Source organism: Delphinapterus leucas, chromosome 2, assembly GCF_059928025.1.
Source record: "Delphinapterus leucas isolate spDelLeu-1000000601 "Yukka" chromosome 2, BTC_Dleu_Yukka2, whole genome shotgun sequence".
Classification (NCBI taxonomy): Eukaryota; Metazoa; Chordata; class Mammalia; order Artiodactyla; family Monodontidae; genus Delphinapterus; species Delphinapterus leucas.
The window spans coordinates 154,741,397-154,760,203 of NC_143130.1; the positions used below are offsets into that span (position 1 = coordinate 154,741,397).

Sequence of the window (18,807 nt, forward strand, 5' to 3'; positions counted from 1 at the left end):
AGGTAGGTTCCCTCTTTGCTCACTTTCTGGAGAGTTTTTATCATAAATGGGTGTTGAATTTTGTCAAAAGCTTTTTCTGCATCTATTGAGATGATCATATGGTTTTTATTCTTCAGTTTGTTAATATGGTGTATCACACTGATTGATTTGCTTATATTGAAGAATCCTTGCATCCCTGGGATAAATCCCTCTTGATCTGGTGTATGATCCTTTCAATGTGTTGTTGGATTCTGTTTGCTGGTATTTTGTTGAGGATTTTTGCATCTATATTCATCAGTGATATTAGTCTGCAATTTTCTTTTTTTGTAGTGCCTTTGTCTGGTTTTGGTATCTGGGTAATGGTAGCCTCGAAGAATGAGTTTGGGAGTGAGCTTCCTCTGCCGTTCTTTGGAAGAGTTTGAGAAGGATGGGTGTTATCTCTTCTCTAAATGTTTGATTGAATTCACCTGTGAAGCCATCTGGTTCTGGACTTTTGTTTGTTGGAAGATTTTTAATCACAGTTTCAATTTCATTACTTGTGATTGGCCTGTTCATATTTTCTCTTTCTTCCTGGTTCAGTTTTGGAAGGTTATACCTTTCTAAGAATTTGTCCATTTCTTCCAGGTTGTCCATTTTATTAGCACAGAGTTGCTTGTAGTAGTCTCTTATGATGCTTTGTGTTTCTGCGGTGTCTGTTGTAACTTCTCCTTTTTCATTTCTAATTTTATTGATTTGAGTCCTCGCTCTCTTTTTCTTTTCTTTTTTTTTTTTAACATCTTTATTGGAGTATAATTTCCCTCTTTTCCTTGCTGAGTCTGGCTAAAGGTTTATCCATCTTGTTTATCATCTCAAAGAACCAGCTTTTAGTTTTATTGGTCTTTGCTACTGTTTTCTTTGTTTCTATTTCATTTACTTCTGCTCTGATCTTTATGATTTCTTTCCTTCTACTACCTTTGGGTTTTGTTTGTTCTTCTTTTTTTAGTTCCTTTAGGTGTAACGTTAGATTGAGATTTTTCTTGTTCCTTAAGGTAGAATTGTATTGCTATAAACTTCCCTCTTAGAACTGCTTTTGCTGCATCCCATAGGTTTTGGATGGTCGTGTTTTTGTTGTCATTTGTCTCTAGGTATTTTTTGATTTCCTTTTTGATTTCTTCAGTGATCTCTTGGTTATTTAGCAATGTATTGTTTAGCCTCCCTTTGTTTGTGTTTTTTATGTTTCTTTCCCTGGAATTTGTTTCTAATCTCATAGTGTTGTGGTTGGACAAGATGCTTGATATGATTTCAATTTTCTTAAATTTAATGAGGCTTGATTTGTGACCCAAGATGTGATCCCTCCTGGAGAATGTTCGTGTGCACTTGAGGAGAAAGTGTAATCTGCTGTTTTTGGATGGAATGTCCCGTAAATATCAGTTAAATCTATCTGGTCTGTTGTGTCATTTAAAGCTTGTGTTTCCTTATTCATTTTCTGTCTGGATGATCTGTCCATTGGTGTAAGTGAGGTGTTAATGTCCCCCACTATTATTGTGTTACTGTTGATTTCCTCTTTTATAGCTGTTAGCATTTGCCTTCTGTATTGAGGTGCTCCTATGTTGGGTGCATGTATATTTATAATTGTTACATCTTCTTCTTGGATTGATCCCTTGATCATTGCGTAGTGTCTGTCCTTGTCTCTTGTAACATTCTTTATTTTCAAGTCTATTTTATCTGATATGAGTATTGCTTCTCCAGCTTTCTTTTGATTTCCATTTGCATGGAATATCAATATCTTTTTCCATCCTCTCATTTGCAGTATGTATGTGTCCCTAGGTCTGAAGTGGGTCTCTTGTAGACAGCATATATATTGGTCTTGTTTTTGTATCCATTCAGTGAATCTGTGTCTTTTGGCTGGAGCATTTAATCCATTCACATTTAAGGTAATTATCAATATGTGTGTTCCTATTACCATTTTCTTAATTGTTTTGGGTTTGTTTTTGTAGGTCCTTTTCTTCTCTTTTGTTTCCCACTTTAGAGAAGTTCCTTTAGCATTTGTTGTAGAGCTGGTTTGGTGGTGCTGAAATCTCTTAGCTTTTGCTTGTCTGTAAAGCTTTTGATTTCTCCATCGAATCTGAATGAGATCCTTGCTGGGTAGAGTAATCTTGGTTGTAGGTTCTTCTCTTTCGCCACTTTAAATATATCATGCCACTCCCTTCTATTTGTAGAGTTTCCGCTGAGAAATCAGCTGTTAACCTTATGGGAGTTCCTTTGTATGTTATTTGTCATTTTTCCCATGTTGCTTTTAATAATTTTTCTGTGTTTAACTTTTGTCAGTTTGATTACTGTGTGTCTCCCGTATTTCTCCTTGGGTTTATCCTGCCTGGGACTCTCTGTGCTTGCTTCCTGGACTTGGGTGGCTATTTCCTTTCCCATGTTAGGAAAGTTTTCTTTTTTAAAAAAATTTTTTTTATTTACCTATTTATTTTGGGGCTGCTTTGGGTCTTCACTGCTGAGTGCAGGCTTTCTCTAGTTGTGGCGAATGGGGGCTACTCTTCGTTGTGGTGCACAGGCTTCTTATTGCAGGGCTTCTCTTGTTGTGGAGTACAGGCTCTAGGCACGTGGGCTTCGGTAGTTGTGGCACTTGGGCTCAGTAGTTGTGGCTTGTGGGCTCTAGAGCACAGGCTCAGTAGTTGTGTTGCATGGGCTCAGTTGCTCCACAGCATGTGGGATCTTCCGGGACCAGGGCCGAACCCGAGTCCTCTTCATTGGCAGGCAGATTCTTAACCACTGTGCCACCAGGGAAGCCTTAGGGAAGTTTTCGACTGTAATCTTCTCAGATATTATCTCGGGTCCTTTCTCTCTCTCTTCTCCTTCTGGGACCCCTATAATGCGAATGTTGACGCATTTAATGTTGTCCCAGAGGTCCTTAGGCTGTCTTCATCTCTTTTCATTCTTTCTCTTTTAATTCTGTTCCACGGCAGTGAATTCCACCATTCTGTCTTCCAGGTCACTTATCCATTCCTCTGCCTCAGTTATTCTGCTATTGATTTCTTCTTGTGTATTTTTCATTTCAGTTATTGTATTGTTCATCTCTGTTTGTTTGTTCTTTAATTCTTCAAGCCCTTGTGAAACATTTCTTGCATCTTCTCGATTTTTGCCTCCATTCTTTTTCCGAGGTCCTGGATCATCTTCACTATCATTATTCTAAATTCTTTTTCTGGAAGCTTGCCTGTCTTCACTTCATTTAGTTGTTTTGTTGAGGTTGTATCTTGTTCCTTCATCTGGTACATAGTCCTCTGCTTTTGCATTTTGTCTATCTTTCTATGAATGTGGTTTTTATTCCACAGGCTGCATTATTGTAGTTCTTCTTGCTTCTGTTGTCTGCCCTCTGGTGGATAAGGCTATCTACCAGTTACTTTTTTTTTTTTTTAAAGCAGGAATGCTTTGGAAGGAAAGAAGAAAAGCTTTAAAAGTTTTCTTATTCCTGTGCTTCCCTGGTGGTGCAGTGGTTGAGAGTCCGCCTGCTGATGCAGGGGACATGGGTTCGTGCCCCAGTCCGGGAAAATCCCACATGCCGCGGAGCGGCTGGGCCCGTGAGCCATGGCCGCTGAGCCTGCACGTCCAGAGGCTGTGCTCCACAACTGGAGAGGCCACAACAGTGAGAGGCCCGCATACCGCAAAAAAAAAAAAAACTTTTCTTATTCCTTACATAGTCTCATATTTAAGCAGTGGTCATTTTTGCTGTTTTTCTCAAAATAAATTAAGGATGCTTTGCTTTTATGTAGAAGGAAATCATAATGACTACCAATTTTTGGTTTATCCATGAAATGCATAATGGATGTTACATGAAAAAACAAACTCACCAAGAGTCCAAAATTAGTTTTATGTTCATGCCATCTTTTACTATATCTGCTAAGAAACGAAACTGATTGAGGATGTTGTTTTTTTTAATAAATTTATTTATTTTGTTTATTTATATTTGGCTGTGTTGAGTCTTCGTTGCTGTGTGCGGGCTTTCTCTAGTTGCGGCGAGCGGGGGCTACTCTTTGCTGCAGTGTGCACTCTTCTCATTGCAGTGGCTTCTCTTGTTGTGGAGCACAGGCTCTAGGCACACAGGCTTCAGTAGTTGTGGCTCGTGGGCTCTAGAACGCAGGCTCAGTAGTTGTGGCACACGGGCTCAGTTGCTCCGCAGCATGTGGTATCTTCCCAGACCAGGGCTCGAACCCGTGTCCCCTGCATTGGCAGATGGATTCTTAACCACTGCGCCACCACGGAAGCCCCTAAGGATGGTTTTGTTTTGGTTTTTTTGTTGCTCTACTTTTTAAATATCCTCTGGTGAAGGGTAACAAGTGGGAAATAAAGTTTAAGGAAAGGTAGAAAATGCTGGAATAGTTAGGTATAATCAATCCCTGTATAGTCACTGTTTTCCAAATTTGAGGTCTGTATCTGATTATATTTTCAAAAATCTCTAATAATCAAGGGTAACTAGGACAGTTTCCCTACTAGTTTCAAAACTAGAAAATGGATTTTAAAACAAGAGTACCAGCTCTGCAGCTGTTATGTGACCGTGAACAAATTGCTTACCGTAACTTCTCTGACCCTTTGTTTCTCCATATCTGGAAAGGGAGTACTGGGGGAATTCCCTGGCAGTCCAGTGGTTAGGACTCCATCCTCTCACTGCTGACGGCCCAGGGTTGATCCCTGGTTGGGGAACTAAAATCCCACAAGGGAGTATCACAGTATGTACTTCCATGAGTAATGGATAAGGAGGGAGATATATTGATAAAACCTCACTTATAAGTGCCTGACACTTCCACTGTAAGGACTCAGATGTTAAGCCATATTATTTGGAAAAAGTATTCCACATGCATTTGGAGGAGAACATTCTCTGTTCTAATCTTGGCCCTGCCACCTACTAGGTGTGTTACTTTTGTCTAATTGTTTACCCTCTCTAGACTTTAGTTGCCTCTTCTGTTAAATGGGGGTAACAATAGAACCTCCTTCAAAGGCTTGCTCAGGGTTAAGTGAGATAATACACATCAAGATAATGCAAAGACATCTAAGCCCATGGCACATGGTGAGCATTCAGTAAGTGTTCGTGATTATGGTGAAAATGATGATGTTTCAGTTAAGGGCAGCCTGGACAAAAGAGAGAAGATGTACCAAATCTGATATCTCTTCTCCTTCCCATTCACTAATCTCCAGCTATACTGTTTATACTAGACATGGTAAAGTATGTACCTTTTGTTTATTTTCCTGCTGTTCCACTATAAATTATTAATAAACCTCTTTTATGAGGTTTTTGTCGCAACTGACTGAGGCAGTAATTGGAGAATCTGTTAGTTTTCATAAAGACCTTTCCACTTTGTAGTATCTTTATAAGCTCCAAGCTCATGTCTAATTTGAAAAGCCTAATATTTAGTGCCAGGGGTCAGGGCAAGAAGGAGAAGGGCTCAGCATGGGACGGGGGTGAGTTCAGTCCTACAGGGAATCTGTGTGATCGTCCGAGAACCTGGCCTTTGCTGCCACTAGGTAGGGTGCAGGAAGAAGGGCAAGGCTCTTCAGAGGCCCTGGGGGCCAGAGAACACTGCCCTAATCTGCCACACTGTCTTCCCCACCCTTTCATCAGCGTGGTCTTTCTCCTCCCCTGGTGGTGGCAGAAGGGGGTCAGAATTGACAAGCCAAGGTTGGCTCCTGAGGCTTCCTCTGAATCTGGGGCCCCACTGGAGTGTGCAGTCTGAGTGTTCCGGCCCCCAGCCTCCATAGACACCAGAGATCACTCCTGACTTAGAGAAAGTGGCTTTCGTCACAAGAAAAATATTTGGGTCCTTTGGTGTGAAGACACAGTCCTGGGCTGTTGTCACTGAATTCTGTAACTAGGAATGAAGCACTATACTGTTACTAAAAATGACTTATTTTCTTTCAGAATTATCAGATTTTTTAAAAATCCAGAATTCTTCCATTTGTAAATGTCAAAATTGTTAGCTTCCTGGGACACTTCATAGGAGGACACTTTTCTTGGAATTCATATCTCCTCACTTCACTATTCCTTAGTGTCTCCTACTCAGCACCCTGCATTCAGCTTTGAGTACACCCCCTCTTTTCAGCATCCCCTGTACATCTCATTTGAAATGCTTCTTGAACCATCCTTTCTTTTCTGGTTCCACTCTTTCCAGCCAGGTTTTAAGGTTATCACCTCGCATCTGTATTTTTCATAATAACTTACATTTTTTTCTTTTGGATTATAAAAGTAATACATGCTCTTTAGAGTGTGTGTCTGCGTATATGTTCATTTAAGGAAATTGCTTCTGCCCTCTGTACAGTTTCATATTGTGATTTTGTTTTTTAACTTGAAATATCAGCATGTTACTATATCACTAAGTATTCTCCAAAAACATTCTAATGGATACATAATATTCCCTTATATGTTTAGAGCAAAATTTATTTAACATATTTATTTAACATAATTTATTTAAATACTCTCAGCCATTTAGATCTTTCCTTTTTCAGTATTAAAATCAATGCTTGTTTTCAGTTTCTATTCCCAGCATAGTGTAATGAGTAAGAACGTGCGATTTGGAGTTTCAAAGACTGTGGTTCAGATCCTGGTTCTGCCATTTATTCCTAGGCCTCAGTTTCCTTCTTTGTAAAGTGGGGATTATAATAGTACTTGCCGATAGCATTATGACAGTTTGATTGAGATGCAGGTAATATACTCGTTTATACAGAGCTTGGCACATTGTAAGTGCTGCTAAATGGTAACTGCTATTATAATACTCACCTCATTAATGATCTGCAGTTGTTTTTTTAGCGTAGTTCCTATAAGTTAGAGTGTAACATCAAAGTGTACAAATATTTTGATACTTTTAATAATATATTGCCAAATTTATTTGTAGAAAGATTGTACCAATTAATAGTCTCATAAATAGTGTAAGTACATATCTAATATCACCCTTGCCATGGTTAGGTACTATATTTTTGGTTATTATTTATGTCAGTGTAACATACGAAAGTGTTATAATTTACATTTCTTTGATTGACAGTGGAAATGACTAGTTTTAATTGTTTAATTGGCTAATTATATTCTATTTTTGTAAATTGTTTATTGAAGTCGGTGCCCATTTTTCTATTGCCTGTGCATCTTTTTTCTAAATCAGTGAGTTCTTTATATAGTAATTATTTATTATAAATAAATAAATAATAATAAATGTTATAAATTATTATTTATTAATAATAATTATTATTTATCGAGCATTTAGAACTTTCATATGACACAAGGGCCAGAAAGGCTAAGTAGTTTGCCTAATTCTTAGAACCTTGTGTGACACAGAGTAAATACTCAGTAAGTACTTGCTGTTTTTGTTATTAATCTTTGTATTTCACAGCACCTCGCATGTATGGTGCTTTGCACATAGTAGGGGCAGAATAAATACTCGTTAATTTATATTGACACTAGCCACCCTCACCTGTGCTCTTGGATGTGCACAGAAGCCAGCCTTTAATGAGTGCCTTTGTGGCAACCACTGTTTAAGCTCAGGTGGGTCAGCATCTCCTGGACTCTACATGATTTTCCCCATTATGATTTTAATGATACTTTTCTAAAACTCTGTAAAATCAGGTTATTTCCCTCACTTCATTTCTAGGTAACACACCTGAATTTGGCAAGTGGCGTCATAAACGGAGGCAGTGCTTCGACTCCCCACACACTTTGGCCTGTCATCAGTCCTAGTGGCCCAACATGGTCAATACAGTCAGACCCCCAAGCTCCTGAGAGCCACTCCGCCCCTCCTGGAAGCAGGTATGTAAAGGGCGATGGTGCCGGCATTTGGGCCACACAGGGGCAGCCTGGATGCTAAGCAAGTCATTCTCACTTTGAGTTCCCTGCACAGGCACCAGCAAGACAAGTGCCTTTCCCCTCATGTCCTAATCCTCTGGTGCCTGAATATAGGGCCTCATTTCACTTGTAAGACAGTTTGTGGGCAAATCAAATGAAAAGGAAATTTCTGATACAGTTCAGCAAGTTCACTTCTGGGTGAAAGAGCAAGAATTTATACTATGCTTAATCCTTGCTCACAGTCAACATTTTTGTGTATTGACTTTTGACATTTTCTCCTTGTCTCCTAATTCTTTTTTTATACCTTGTATTACATTGTGTTTCAGTAACTTTGGACTCTTTTCTTTTGAAGCACATATTTTATATGTTTTTATGTAGGTTATCTAATTAAACTCAAACAGCCTCCCTGGACAATGTTCATTTGGAAAGTGGGAAGGAAATTCCCTTTATGTAGTTGAGCAAAGTGGCAGAGGATAGATCCAAATAGATTCTGGCCATAACGTCAGCAACTTCTGATTTAAAAAAGAAACCACTGTATTGGATTCTAGTCTCGATCTGTATTTCAAGTTCCCCTGTATAAAAAACGTAAGAAGAAACAGATTCCCAGTACATCTTGCTTTAGTGGCTATTAAATATGGGTTTAATTGCATCTGTCCCTGAGTCAGATGAGCTAGAATGGAATGTGACTGTTACAATGAAGTATTCCAACCAGCTGAGGTATTGTTCCCTCCAAATGAAGACACTGTGCCACAGGTGTCCCACCAGCTCCCTACCCCAGGCCAGCACATCAGCCTCTGCCAACCAGCCACCTCTTTGGATGCTGCCCTGCCCTGAGGTTGGAGGGGTGACCGAAGGCTTGGGCATGGAGGAAATACCTAATTGTTGTTCAAGTATCTGTTGGTGTTAGAATGATTACTTAAGGAACTAATTTGGGAAGCAGAGACTCTGCCCAGGAAGCAAGATAAACATAAGCGCATTACATCATGCTCTGGTACGGTGTCTTTCATACCAGTGATCATTGTGGTCAAGGGTGAAAAGAATCATCTCAATTTAGAATTATGAAGAGTTGAAGACCAAGAGGCAGGACTTTTGAAGACAGGACATCCTCCCACACTATTCTCTTCATAGGAGAAGTCTGTCCTTTGGTGATTTATGATTCCAGAGTAACCGCATTCCTAAAACATAAGTCGTAAAAAAGAAATTCTGTTTATACCACAGAGCTTTATTTTCCATATAAAATATTTCCAAATATTCCATTTTCATTTTACAATCAGAGGCTTGTTTCTATGGAAAACACTTTCTGTGCAATCTTGGATATATTGTCTATATGACAAGGCTGCAACCGTTTTCCATACGGTAAGCAAAATGTCAAGACTATACATTTTGGAAAAATAGTTTTAGCTTTTTTTTTTTTTTGGCTGCACCACAGGGCATGCGGGATGATGAGATCCCCAACCAACCAGGGATCAAACCCGTGCCCCCTGCAGTGGAAGCTCGGATTCTTAACCACTGGACTGCCAGGGAAGTCCTGAGTTTTAGCATTTTTCATACTTGTGTTTGGAATAAAAATTATGGCTGGGTTTTGAGCCTTCTCTTGGTGACACCTTTTAATGCCGAGACGCAGAAAGATGAAGGGGTCCATCAAGGCCAGAGGCAGGACCTAGGGTGCAGTGCTGTGAGTGACCTTCTCCCAGCCAGACTGTGCTCATGGGCTGTGGTAGAATGCCACATGATACGATCGACTTCAGAACCACTGGCACCAGGAAGTAGCCCCTGCAAAGCCCCCTGGTCTTTCCCTTTGGGGGTTAGTTGTACCCATAACAGCCGTCTCTTCACCTACTCTTCAAGCTCGAGGGTCAGTTCTCTGGCCCCATTCTAGTCCAGGGTAGCCCTGGAAAATCTCCCTTCCCCCCAACCCCCAACGCTGTGCAACCTCTGGTTGCCATGACAGCCTGCAAGCTCAGCTTGGGAGTTCCAGTTCCATGTGGAATTCCCAGAGATACCCACCCTAAAGAGCCTTAAATGAATTCTCAGAGGTCCTTTCAGAACTGACTATGACATGGGCCCCAGCCAGCCCTCCCTCAGGCATTCGCTCTGTCCCATGCCCCAGTTTCTTTATTTACCTGGTAAGTCACTGTTTTGTGGATATTTATTTAGTCTCTTGTTGTTCCTTCCTTAGTAGTAAGGGTGACTAAGTTTAATGAATAAGGGATTAGTAGCTTAGAGATGTGAGTTTTATTACTGACTTTTACACTAAGTGACCCTAAACTATTCATTTAATCTTTTTATTGGATAAGCATACTTACGTGTAAACTGGCCTGTTTTGGGAGCTTTTAGGTTGTTCTTAAAGCACTTTGATCTCCCTGGAAGTGGGTGCTAAGTAAATAACATGTCCTCTTACTTGTACATCTATAAAAGCATCAGTGGATTCCAGTGCTGATAAACTCTCATAATTCACTCAACCAGGGGCTGCCCTGTAAACAGTAAAAAGATGTAAAGAGAATCCAATGCTGGCTGTACTTTTCATCTGCATCTTGGAGGATTCAGTGACTTGGTAGCCACAGGAATGAAAACTGGTGACTCACAAGAACTCAGCAAATAGTGTTATTTTTCATTTCCCTGTGGCGTTGCTATTGTTCTCAATTTTATGGATCACACAAGTTTTCACCAGACAACCTTGTTCTTCCCCCGCTGTTTTGAAACCACCCCAAATGTAGCCCAGGGCTGTCGTCTCCCATTGGGTCAGTGTGAGCTCAGCCCAGCTCCTCAAATCCCTCGGTTCCTTTGGTCTGTCTGGAGTCCCTGTTGGAGCTTTGTTGTGGGAGAGGAAGGCAGAGAGCCCACGCCTTGCCCAGACAGTCTGAGGCCTGGCCGTGGAGCTTGCAGTTCCCTAGACACTCGGAGTTGGACTTGGCCAGCCATTCCTCTGTTGTTACTTTTCAGAGGTAATAAGTGAGATTAATTGCAGGCCATTCTCCAGAAGAGAATGTAGTCAGGGCCAAATACAGTCACATGTTTAGAAGCCTGAGGTGTGCCTTCGAGCAAGGCCAATTGAGAATTATACAATCTGGCCTCCAGGATGCAGGTACCGAATGTCCGCGACCTCTTTTTTCTTAAAGGGATTGTATTTGATTTCTAGATGCTGATACCTGGGTACTAAGCTTTTCTTTAGCCAATGAAATGGGTCGGGTTTTTCAAGCTGCCTTTTAATTATCTATTTTTCTGGGTACCCAGGGTATTGTTAGGAGCTGAGATTGATGTGCAGAGGCATCTCCTCATTACCGCCAGCCTTGCACAGAACTGGGCCATGTCAGGGAGGAGCATTTTCTAGGTGAGGAGAGCATCTTTCTTTGGGAGACCTGGAAGGGTTACTGTAAAGTTCTGGCTGCTGCTTGGAATGATTTGGGAAGGACAGGGCCTCAGACGGCTTGGCAGGAACCTGAGGCTCTGTTTTTTTCCAGTCCAGCCCTTCCTCGTGGATCGAGCTGTCAGGGAATCCCACGAATGTCTGGCTTCTGCCCCTTTGTATGTTTTTCCAGCATTTGTCATTGAATTATTTTCATCCATCTCTGGTTTTTTCACACATGCAACCTGGGGATTTATCTGTTCCTCGATGTTAAAGGTGAGGGAGGTTGAAGGCACAGTCATGAGTTTGTTCCTTCTTTTTGTGACAGGGCAAGACATCGTGGGCCTAGGCTGTGTGGCCTGGTAGCCTCTACTCTGGAAAACAGCTGTATGTCAGAACTTTAAATTCTGTACTGGGGAATGGGATACAATGAAGCCCCAAATCTTGGAAAATTGGGTGATATTTCATGTCACCTTGTTCCTCTGCCCTCTTACTCTTTAGTTATAAATTATAGTCTGGTACCTTTCTTTACATAATTTTTTGAAGCAGATTTTCACAGATTCTGATACCAGTTTAACTAATACTTTTCTCCCTTGTTTTAGATTATTTCTTTTTCTAAAAAAATACTTATTTTTTTATTTATTTATTTTTGGCTGCATTGGGTCTTCGTTGCCGAGCGCAGGCTTTCTCTAGTTGCGGCGAGCGGGGGCTACTCTTCATTGCGGTGCATGGGCTTCGCATTGCAGTGGCTTCTCTTGTTGCAGAGCACGGGCTCTAGGCGCGCAGGCTTCAGTAGTTGTGGCTCGCGGGCTCTAGAGCGCAGGCTCAGTAGTTGTGACGCACGGGCTTAGTCGCTCCACGGCATGTGGGATCTTCCCGGACCAGGGCTCGAACCTGTGTCCCCTGCATTGGCAGGCGGATTCTTAACCACTGCGCCACCGGGGAAGTCCTAGATTATTTCTCACGAATGTTGCTGGAGATTCAGGACTCTGACTTCCCATCTTTTCATTTTCAGTTCTCAGAAATATTGAGTTTATTTTCTTTAATAAAACATGTTCTGTTCATTTTCTATGTGTCAGGCATTGTGTTAGCTGCTGGGAGTAGCGACAAATAAGACAGAATCGTCCCCAGTCTCCCAGAGTTTACTGTCCAGGATGTATCTTCTATGCTGTCGGCGTAGTGCTGAGCGCTGGGTAGGGTCTAAAAGACTGAAGACCTGGTGTTGGATCACTAAGAGGTTACTGTCTAACAACGAGAAGGAGCCACATACACATGGAACAGTTAGGAAACAGTGTTGGGCAGCATATAACAAAAAGATTTAAACTGTGTGACCCAGGCAATTAGAAGAAAGAGAATCAAGAAGAGGGTGTAAGGATTTAACCCTGTCACCGGCTACAACATGGCTGAACCTTGAGGACATAATGCTAAGTGAAATGAGCCAGTCACAAAAGGACCAATACTGTATGATTCCACTCCTGTGAAGTATCTAAAGTCGTCTAAATTGTAGAAACAGAAAGCAGAAAGGTGGTTGCCAAGGGCTGGGGGAGTAGAGGAGGGGGAGTTAGTGTTTAACGGCTATAGAGTTTCTAACTTGCAAGATGAAAAAGTTCTAGAGATCTGTTGCACAACAGTGGGACTGTACTTAACACTACGGACCTGCAGTCATAAAAATGGTTAAGATGGTAACTTTAAAGTTATACTTTTTTTTTTAACCACAATAAAAAGAGAATAGGAGGAGGAGTGTGTGAGGTTTTAAAAGAGAGCCCCATAGTTCTGCAAAAATTATTCAGCGACCAAAATGCTAAGGCTTTGTTTCCATTTTCTTCCTCTGTTTAGGGGAATTATTCTGAAACTAGTCCTTTAATGTTTCTATTTCTTTAAAAGTATGTTTACTTTATTTATTTATTTATTTTTTTGCGGTACGCGGGCCTCTCACTGTTGTGGCCTCTCCTGTTGTGGAGCACAGGCTCCGGACACGCAGGCTCAGCGGCCATGGCTCACGGGCCCAGCCGTTGCGCGGCATGTGGGATCTTCACGGACCGGGGCACGAACCCGTGTCCCCTGCATCGGCAGGCGGACCCTCAACCACTGCGCCACCAGGGAAGCCCAGTATGTTTACTTTATAGGAAAGGAGGCCATCAACCCCTGTTAAGAAGATGACAGGGGATAGTGGAAAGAGAAGGGACTTCAGGGTTTGCCTTACTGAGTGTATGACCTTGTGCGAGTTGCCTAGCTTCTCTGAGCCACAATTTCCCCATCTGCTTAAAAGTGCAGATAATAATACCTACCTCATTAAGTTGTTATAAGATTTAGTAGAGTTGTGCATGTGAAAGTAGCCAGTATAGTGCCTGGTTTTGGTGTAGGTTCTTGATACCACTTAGTTCCCTTTCCAGGAAAAAAAAAAAAAAAAAAAAGGAGAAACTTAAAATTGGACTTGCTTGGGATGTGGGATTGCTACACTCCGTGTTTTAGTATCTGGTTTAGAGGAAACTGGCCATCAGCCATATGCAGTGCACTCCTGGAGCTGGATCGCAGAGATGTAGCCTTTCCAGCTGAGGAAGGGCCATCAGAGTGGGGCCCACAGGAGACTCTTCCTTTTCTTTGACCCCTTTGTTGAAGGGTGACTTCTTTCTACTTAACAGGCCCTTCCTCTCTGCTATCTTCTTCTGAATGTTGAAATTTCCATTGCGGCTCAATGTTCCAGCCAGTAAACACTCATATTTTCCATCCATCCTGGGGGTCGAGCTTTGGGAGAGCTTTCCTCTGGAGGAGTTTGGAGCTTATAATTTTGTACTTTATCCTGTTATATAAACAACACTCTCTAGCCAAAGAGCACAATCACAAAAAGAAACCACTTTTGGGGGGCCTAAAAACAAAAAGAAACTCTTTCTTGTTCAGAGTTCTGTAGAAGTGCTATTTCTCTCATCCTCCTTCCTTCCCATAAAACAAAGTTTACCTGACCTTCTTCCTCCTGAGTCTTAGCTCTTAACCACTCCTTCCCCTTGAGAAAAACTCTTCTCTGGCACACGGGTGATAAAGGCCTGAACTTCTATCTGAAATTCCTCTGCTTCTTTTCTCACTCAGCCAGACACATAACCTCTCAAGGGTTATGCTCTGTGTCAGTTCAAGCTCTGTGACAGATTCTACAGTTCCTCCTTCACCAAGAGAGCTGAGTGCTGTAGGTGTTTGTACCAAGGCCAGAATCACTGGACTTCTGCCTGTTGAAGGAATGTTGGTAAACTTTGGAAATGTGTCAGAGATCGCTGGCTGGACATCATACCAAGGCCTAGGCAAAGTAAGTTAGGGAATGTTTGGGCCTAGTATCAGGAGTGGAAGATGGGGGTCTTTTCTTATCTGCAAGCCAGAATAAAATGCAGCTTGCTTTGTGGTTTGCCAGTGTAGCATTTTTCCAGTTTTGTTTGCCTTCTCCCCTCCCTCTCAAAGCATTAAAGATAAACTACCTTATATACATTTCCTCAGGATTAACACACACACATGCACACTCGGACACATACACACAGAGTCATTGTTAGAGGCAAGACTCTGTCTTATTTAGCTGTTCACTTTGTAATTTGATATCCATCCACAATTGATGATTATTTTGGTTTTAAGAGGACTGAATGACAAAAATCCATGTACAAGCTGAGTGAGACTCCTCTTCTAGAATTAGGGAATTTTATCACAGTTACTTAATTCATAATTCAGTTTAATTCTCACATGGTTTTTCTGTCATCTTCTATCTTTCCAACATAGCTGTTTACCAGCCGTAAAAGAGTTTGGAAAGAACCACAGTGGTGAAGAAACACTATATCTTTCTTTCTGACTCTTGTAGAGAAACACTGATGATCCATTTTTAAAGCTTACTTAATGTTGACTCAACAAATTTAGGACAACCAGCTGGCTTCACTGAACCTTTAGCTAAAGACCTCATCCTACCCTCCTGCCCATCTTTCTGCTGAAAGACTCTCAGCATATATTACTGACCGAGTACAGCTAAAATATCAATGCTTTGTTTTTTTTAAGTCCTAGGATTTAAGAGGCTAAAAGGAAAAAAATCTTCCTGTATCTATATTTTAATAAAAGAAAACAATAGACTCATACGGTCTGAAAAGGAGTACAGGTTCTCTCGTCCCTGCAGCCCTTTTGAGGAGCAAAATTTTGGTGTGAAGTTCTGGTTTTGGTGTAGTTTCCTGATAACTCTTAGTTCCCTTTTCAGAAAAGAGAAAAACATAAAAAATTAGACTTGGTTAGGATACGGTATTGCTACACCACTGAGTTCAGATAGAACTGGCCATCACTTACGTGCACTGTCATATCGTATCACGGTGACAAGTGACAAAAGCAGTTATACCTAATCACAATGCTCAGGTTTACATTATTTGTTTTTATAGTGAAGTAAGGATCTATATATTAAAATTTTGATTATAAGCTATTAAAATGCTCCTAAGGAAAAATAAGAGAAGCTAAACTTAAAAGGTAACATTTTAATATGGAGCCAAGTGTTCTTTGGGAAATGCGAGTAGGGCTAGAGTGAGAGAGGCAATATATGAGAGCTTAGGAATTCAAAATGTCACATCATGTGGCAGGCCCACGTGTTAGTAACAAGTAACAGTAGAACTCTTGTCCTAATTGGACCATTCTTATGCTTCAGAGGCAATAAGGGGGTGTTTTTTGGCTTTCATGAATTATCAGGCTAAGACTTGTATTAATTTGGCTTCAAAGTCAATAATCAATGCCACGTTTTGCCTGGTTTTTTAAAAGAAATTTTACTCTCTTTCTGTAATGAAAATGAAATATGGGTGCATCTCAGTAAAGTGACTATAATCTAGAAGGCTTTAGATGAGAAAATTAGGCTCTCTGGCACCACAGGTAAGGAAACCATAAGGGGGGTGGGTAATAAATAGGTTGTACCTAAAGGCTACAGGAAATCAAATTATGTTCTTGTGAAACTGGGTTGCACCAAGCAAAACTGAGCAGATGAAAAAATCTGTCTATATTATTTGTATTCTCAAATATCTTGCTAGCTGCTTGAACCCAACACTGACATTTGAAATACAAGACCCTAAGAGAAGAGTTTTTTTACCTTCTTCACCAAATATTTAGTATATTGAAATACTTGAAAAAGAAGAAAGGTGAAACTGGTAATAAGTAATGTTCCAGCTGGAAAATGGCTTCATCTGGTAGTTGTTAAAACAATGTTATCCTAAAAAAGTTAGCATGTTACTGAATATCTCCTAAATGCAAGGCATGGGGCTCACTCTGAAGGAGGTAATAGACAGGGTCTCACTCTGTCTGGAGGAAAGTTGATAGTCACTTAAGTTACTAATGCAAGTATTGTAAGGCAATATGTACTTAATTGTTGACGAAGAGGATTATGCTGTTAAGTGGTACAAGTTCAGAGGAGAAATTGATCACTCTGACTGGAGAAAGTGGCAAAACCTTCACGGAAAAGAAAGGTGTGTGAGCTGACTCTGGAAGGGCAGCTGGGGCTTGGGTAGGCAGAGAGGCTAAAATTAATCAATCAAGAGGTAACTGCACATTTACTTTGTGCTCCGTGCTTTGCGAGGATCTATGAGAGGATCAAGAAATGTGCTCCACAGTCCTGTAAGTTAGAGCTGGCACTCAGCAGGGCGGTCTAGAGAATACTGCCCTGGAAGTTTGCTTATTTTCGGCATGTGAAATACAGAGCGAGTGATTAAAGGGGGGGCATATGGACTCAGTGGAGCTCGCAGTTCAGAAAAGGTACTAAAGAAGGGTGGAAATCTAAGGCTCTGCAGAGGAAGGGTTTAAGGTAGAGTTTAAATACATCCTAGATTGTATACAGGCTGCAGACTCCTGCAGAAAAGGAGAGGAAGAAAAAGAGAGATAATGTACAAGGTGTTTAAGGCATTTTCAAGGGAGAGTGAATGGGAACCAGTCCAGCTGATAAAATGTATTAGTCAAAACACTTTGAGTTTTGGGGTTTTTTTTTTGTAAATTTATTTATTTATATTTTATTTTTGGCTGCGTTGGGTCTTCGTTGCTGTGTGCGGGCTTTTCTCTAGCTGTGGCGAGCGGGGGCTCCTCTTCGTTGCAATGCACGGGCTTCTCGTTGCAGTGGCTTCTCTTGTTGCAGAGCACGGGCTCTAGGCGCGCGGGCTTCAGTAGTTGAGGCGCGCGGGCTTCAGTAGCTGTGGCACACGAGCTTAGTTGCTCCACGGCATGTGGGGTCTTCCCCGACCAGGGCTTGAACCCGTGTCCCCTGCATTGGCAGGCGGATTCTTAGCCACTGTGCCACCAGGGAAGTCCCAAAACACTTTTGAGTTTGAAGTGATAGAAGCTGAAATCATGCTGGATCCTAACTGTAAAGGCGATTTTTCAGTTCATACAACTAAAAGGTCTAGAAATTGATGTTGGGGGCTTATGAAGCATCATTAATCATACTTTCTACTTGTCTCCAGGTCTTGCCTCCACAACTAAATGAGAAATTATAGAAAAATATCAAAGATAGCAAAATACCAACTTTATTGCTGATAAATTGGAGAATACATCTTGGGAATATGGTACAATTCTACCTTTCATGGCTAAGTCTTTCTCATTTGTCTTATTTATTCTAAAGATTTTCTTTGTTGATATTTTGTTAATTTTGATAATTAAAACAAAATTTTTAAGGAAGAAATAAAAAGACCTTCTAATGTACCACAAAAACAAAAAATAACTTGGCCTGATTTTCAAGGTGAATATCTGTATTTGGCCCCAATCTACCTTTCCAGTTGTATTCTTCACACATTTAGTTCCAGCCAAACTCTATGGATCAAAAATAGTACATTTTCCCATCACTACATCCTCATACCATTCTGTAGCACTTATCCTATTAATTTACTATAATTACTTCACGAAAGTGTAAGTTGTCTTATTCACTGTTGTATCCCAGTGCCTTGGTAAACAGCAGACACTTAAACATAAAGAACAAATATTAAGTAAAAGAATGAGGGAATGAACAGACCCCCTGCTCCTCACCTGTATGTTTACATGTTCAAACCCTTTTCTCCTACAGGGCTCAGCTCAGCTCAGCCTTTCTGCAACCTTCCCTGATGACATCCCAAGCAGATGTCATTAGGCTTTCTCTTCCTTCTGTTCTTCATCCCCTGGGCTCATGTTCCTAAAAGATGTAATTCAGAGGAGGCTCTGGCTAAATGCACAGTTTTAATTCCTAGAGAATGAATTTTTGTGGCTCTTCCTATCCTAGTGATCTGAAAACTAGAGAAAAAAAGCCCTGTTTCTTCTCCACTGAAGTTCTTTTTTTCCTTTTTTATTTTTATTATTTTTATTTTTTAACATCTTGATTGGAGTATAATTGCTTTACAACGGTGTGTTAGTTTCTGCTGTATAACACAGTGAATCAGCTATACGTATACATATATCCCCATATCTCCTCCCTCTTGCGTCTCCCTCCCACCCTCCCTATCCCACCCCTCTAGGTGGAGCTCACACAGCTGCCTTCCCAAGTCATCAGGTCCCTATTCTTCTCCTTTGAACCCTATTCAGTTCTTTCTAGTTATCCAAGATTGAAAGTGCCCTACAAGCAAAAGACCCTTTGCATTTTGGGGGGCGGGGGGGCGTGCTGTTGGGAGAGGCAGGGTGTGGAAGAAGAGGAAAAGGCAGAGACCCTTCTTTTTACCCTCCTTCTCCCCAC

The 18,807-nt window shown here is 41.1% G+C and overlaps 1 protein-coding gene across 15 annotated transcripts in view; it reads left to right on the top strand.

The window, feature by feature from the left end:
* The window catches only part of TTLL5 (tubulin tyrosine ligase like 5), a 305,509-nt gene that overhangs the window by 150,696 nt on the left and 136,006 nt on the right, over positions 1-18,807 (top strand). For all 15 annotated transcript variants that reach the window (XM_022576495.3, XM_022576493.3, XM_089907984.1 and 12 more), the window contains one exon: positions 7,596-7,750. In XM_022576495.3, the coding sequence (XP_022432203.1) occupies positions 7,596-7,750 (155 nt within the window). The remainder of the gene's footprint in view (positions 1-7,595; positions 7,751-18,807) is intronic.